Genomic DNA, 4,611 nt, shown 5'->3' with positions numbered 1-4,611 from the left:
GCGGCGCGAGCGTCGTTTCTGCGACCACGCTCGCAGTCGAACCGTTCCCGCCGAGGTCGAGACGTGGTTGCCCGCAGCGCGCACGGGCCTCCGCGGGTCGAGCGCCGTCAGGACGTCGTGAGGAGTATATAGTCGAGAGCCTGTAGAAAGTCCGAATTGTGTTAGCAAATGCTACGAGGGGCGCCGGAGACGACTGCATACCGTTTGACGATCGTCGTCGTGGTCGTACGCGTGGGGGCGAGAGCGAGAGCGCAAAGGCCAGCGCCCTCGGGGGACTCGGAGACGCGCCGGGAGCTCCCACGAGCACACGTGCGTGTCTTCCCAATTTGGACTTTCGACTTTCGACTCCCGAGTTCCGAACGGGCGCTTCCTCTACCTCCTTCTGCGCCGCGTGCAGTGGCACACTCTCTCGGCTTTCCACAATCCATCCTCGGCTAGCGCTGCACGCGGCATACACAATCTAGATTTTCCGACCAAAGGTGATTTTGCCTAGCCATTTGGAGGATGGGAACGTTCGAAGAGCTCTTTTTCTTCGCGTCGACGCTCTATGTGCATTCCAATCCCCATTGCTAACTCAACGGGCATGCATCTAGGTATGCGCTGCTTTATTCCGCAGGATATCACTCATTCGCATTTCCCCGACATCGTTCAAGCTTTGACATGAACGCTCACATATGCACACGTGTTCCAGTCATCACTGCACTCAGTGCCTGGGCGGAAGGTCGGTCGGGTCTCCCGGCGTTACAGTGCTAGATCCTCTCATATGTGCCGTAAGCCATGTTCAATGCTCAATGCCCGTTATGCTGTCGCTTTTTTGTGCCAGAAATTGAATTTTGAAGCCATCGCGTCATGGCTGTCGAGCGTGAGCCGAGGTTGAAACGGGGATCGATTATCTGTTGACCTTATACACCCGGCAGGCCTACAGCATGTGCGTGATTCGGCTTTCTCAGGAATTATACTCCTTTGTCTCCCGGCTCCGCCAGGATCCCCCGCCGTTTCATCTATATAAAGTCCCCCACATTCGTCCGTCTGGTGCACATTCGTCGCTTCGAACGAGTTGCTATCATCCCCGACCTCCCGACCTGCCTCGAAGCGACCCCTCACCCAAGGCTCAAACCACCTCCGCATCCTCATGTCGGCGCACGCCCCCCCGGCCCCTTCTCAGGACGACACGTCCACTGGCACTCTCGCCTTCCTCACCGCGCGCTCTTGCGATCTGGATCATCCCAGCCCCGCTCAGCTGTCTACAATCTTTACACTTCAGTCTCAAGTGTCGACAATGGACGACACTCACGCTGAAATGGACATACTGCAGGCTAAGATTTCGCAAGAACGTACTGAGTAAGGGTCTCGCTATCATTGACTGCTTCCCCTAGATTAACTCCGCCTTCCTGTGTGTGCAGGTTCCTGAATCGCTTCGATGTACAAGCTTCCAACGTGGACCTTTGGTCGTCATCTTTGGTTGAGTATATCTACAAGACCAATCTGCAGTATCGTGAGAACATGGGGCGCGACCTGCGCGCCGCTTCCCAAAAAGCTCGCGACCTGGATATAATCGTGACACTCGACAAGCAGCTGGCCGCGGCGGACCAAGCGACTAGCGACATGCGTCAAAGGCTATCTGTTGTACGTGTTCTCCGAGTACTCTTCCTGAAACTGGGCCGATCTTCCGAAACAGGCACAACAAGTGTTCGACAGGCAGAGCCAACAGCTCCCCGTAGCAAAGCGGGACAACATACAATCCAAACTGAACTCGATATGCCAAGGATTGGCCGCTTGTGCTGACGGTGAATGGTATCTCCATTCGCGGGTAGACTACATGCGACCACGCTTCGAGATTCTCACTCTCCCGGCGGTACGTGATACATATTGAATGACGCGCTTTGTCAAGACGCTGATATGGCGTCACATAATGATCCCTCAGAACGATTTCGAGAGATTAATTGCAACGCTTCCGCCACACATCACGAGGACCTCCCTCCGAGGACGCCTTTCCGGAGTTATAGACAGCCTTCAGGATGTGATTGAGGAATGCGCAGGAATCGACCAACTTACGCGGATTTGTAATGCGCGGGCTATCACTATGTGGCCTCTGCATCTCGAACGCGTCACCATTGGGGATAGGGACGAGTTGGTCTCCAACTATCTCACCCTTTTCATACACTTGCAAGCACAGCTATACCGACAGCGGAGCGCGTGCGACGTCATTCAGGTATCTCCGTTTTGCGCCGAGCTCCTTCACTGTTCCATGCTTACTTGCACTCAGACAGAGCTTGATCACGCCCACGATCTGCCCGTGGTTATGCAAACGCCTCGGAGCATATTCCCCCTGACCGATCTTACCGAAGCTCTGTTCGTTGCCGAATCTCTACAAAAGGAACTCGAGGGCGTCCACCAGGTCATTAAGATCCCTCTGCTGCGCCTTGACATTGGTGCTGACATATTGGAACAGCGTCAGAGTGAGCTTGAGAAGTCGCTCAAAGAGACTTCCGAAGAAGTCCTCGAGTTGGTGCTCCCTTCCCTCTCCGTTGACGGATCTACGAATATATAGTCGCGCAGTGATAGTATACAAGCCAGACAACGTAATACACAACCTCAGTTCTCCAACCGAATCACAGCTACTCTCCCTGAACGCAAATGGATCGGAAGTATCGTAGTAAAGCAGGTTTCAAGGAGTTGTAGGACGGCGTTTATCCTCACCCCTACGTTTGCAACTCTGCCAACCTCGCAAGTATGGGCAGCACGTTCTCCGATGCGGCAGCCAAGGGCCAGTGCTACACACCGCAGAGCTGGCTCGTGCTGCAGTCGTGCATATTGGCACACAATGGCTCCAGTGATGTGGGTCGGTGGGGATGAAGGTCAGGTGCAAGATGTTTTGAAGGGGTGTGGACGAGAACATATATATAATGGGGTGCAGCGTGGAAGAGGCCTCGTATCGCGCACCAGGTTTGTGTAGGATCTCTGACGCAACGTTAACAAGCAATGCGGGAAAACGTAACCAATGGCAAACACACAACGCGCACCAAGTCGATGCACCCTGCAGCATCGCGACTCCGTACAGAAGACTCCGCATGACGCGAGATGGGGAGAAGCGAGGTAGAGATCTTTCGTAGAGCAGTGATTTTGTCTTGGGTCGAGGGCGGAAGCATGCTCACGGACGGGCGAGGCGGCGGCAAAGGCGGCGGGTTGGTGATAGTTGGAAGTGATCGCATTGAGAACCTGCTCGCTTCGCAGATGCATCGACCGTATCATTGATTGTGTGCCATTGATATGACAGCACGATACAAACCTCGTCCGACGGCAGATGAGGAATGGCGTCCCGCGCGCATAGGGTGCTACTGCAACTTGTACCTTCATAGGCCCTTATCGATCATCATGCGCACATCACTCCATGCGCTGCTCTATGTGAACATGAGCTGCGTGTTAGCGACAATTGTGTACGAAATTTCACTAGCAGTCCAGGGATGCTTACAGAGAGCCCAGTATCGAATAAGGCCCGAGTGTGGGCGGTGTTGGGACACTCTGGGGTGTCGCTGATGCAGGGCGCGGATAAAAAGGCAAAGAAAAGCGTAGTCGTGGCAAGTCCAGATCAGTAGGCCAAGGTTGACGGACCGTGGGTCAGCGTACGCTACAGCTCGGCGTTTAGAATCAAACTGATAGAAGGGGACTTACCCTATCGCTCCTTGCTTGTGCGAGAAACGCAGCGCGCAATAGTTCGCCGAATCAATCCCTATCGCCGGTCACTTTGCAGAATCACTACATGGGTCGATGTATAGCTGCCGCGCAACATCCGACATGGGAAGCGTGGCCGCGGATTGTACGGCCGATATGTGACTTTCAAAAATATTGTTATAAGCACACATCTACGAGCTAGACGATGGGTAAACCAACGGCGGGTGCGAGTTGAGGGTCATTATGGACAGGTTCGACAGGCAGTAGCTGCCCTGTAACAGCACATCAAGATTGAGTGTCCACAGTTTCTGGGGACAGATGTAATGGGACAGGGCTAAGAGGATGAAGGCAAATACTCGCCACGAACGAGCTCATTGTCCTATATACCTGTCGTCAGACTCCGTAACCGACAAGCACGTCCGCAACCTGTTCTCCCGACAGGCGACGTGGGTGCAGCCGGACGACGGGGAGGAGGTGTGGCGGAGGAAGCAAGAGCGGACGGCTAGCGCGAGGCGTGACAGAGGGGCGAGAGTGAACGGGGGAACAGCGATCGAGAACGGGAACACGTACCTGTCGATTCAACCCGCCGCGTCGGTGAACAGGGCTCGGGCTACGGGCGCGGTGCCGACCTTGGTGTCGAGAGCGCAAACATGGCCGGGGTCCACAGGACGGGACGCGTCGCCCCCGCGATGTGGTCTCCTTCGTGGACGCCTTCTGCGCCTTCTGTGCGATCCAGAAGGGATTAGCGCTGCGCAACGGACACGCGCGATAGTCGACAGGCGAAACGGGCGACTTACGAGGGTGTCCCCGGGGATCAAAAGTGCAGGCCCGCACAGTGCTGGGCAGGCGGCTTGGGTTGCTGGACGCGGCGCGAGCGTCGTTTCTGCGACCACGCTCGCAGTCGAACCGTTCCCGCCGAGGTCGAGACGTGGTTGCCCG

At 55.6% G+C, this 4,611-nt stretch overlaps 1 protein-coding gene across 1 annotated transcript; it reads left to right on the top strand.

Annotated features, from left to right (window-relative positions):
• Window positions 1-1,132: 1,132 nt before the first annotated feature.
• On the top strand, window positions 1,133-2,551 carry TRAVEDRAFT_51980 (uncharacterized protein; the record flags this gene model as incomplete). The annotated part of the gene is made up of 6 exons (XM_008044602.1): window positions 1,133-1,341; window positions 1,404-1,626; window positions 1,679-1,855; window positions 1,925-2,212; window positions 2,267-2,398; window positions 2,453-2,551. 6 exons carry the CDS (start codon window positions 1,133-1,135, stop codon window positions 2,549-2,551), a joined length of 1,128 nt encoding a protein of 375 aa, XP_008042793.1.
• Window positions 2,552-4,611: the final 2,060 nt, after the last annotated feature.

Source organism: Trametes versicolor (genome assembly GCF_000271585.1).
Source record: "Trametes versicolor FP-101664 SS1 unplaced genomic scaffold TRAVEscaffold_11, whole genome shotgun sequence".
In the NCBI taxonomy this organism is placed as follows: Eukaryota; Fungi; Basidiomycota; class Agaricomycetes; order Polyporales; family Polyporaceae; genus Trametes; species Trametes versicolor.
Note: the sequence above shows the minus strand (reverse complement) of the source record. Positions and strands in the feature narration are given on the sequence as shown.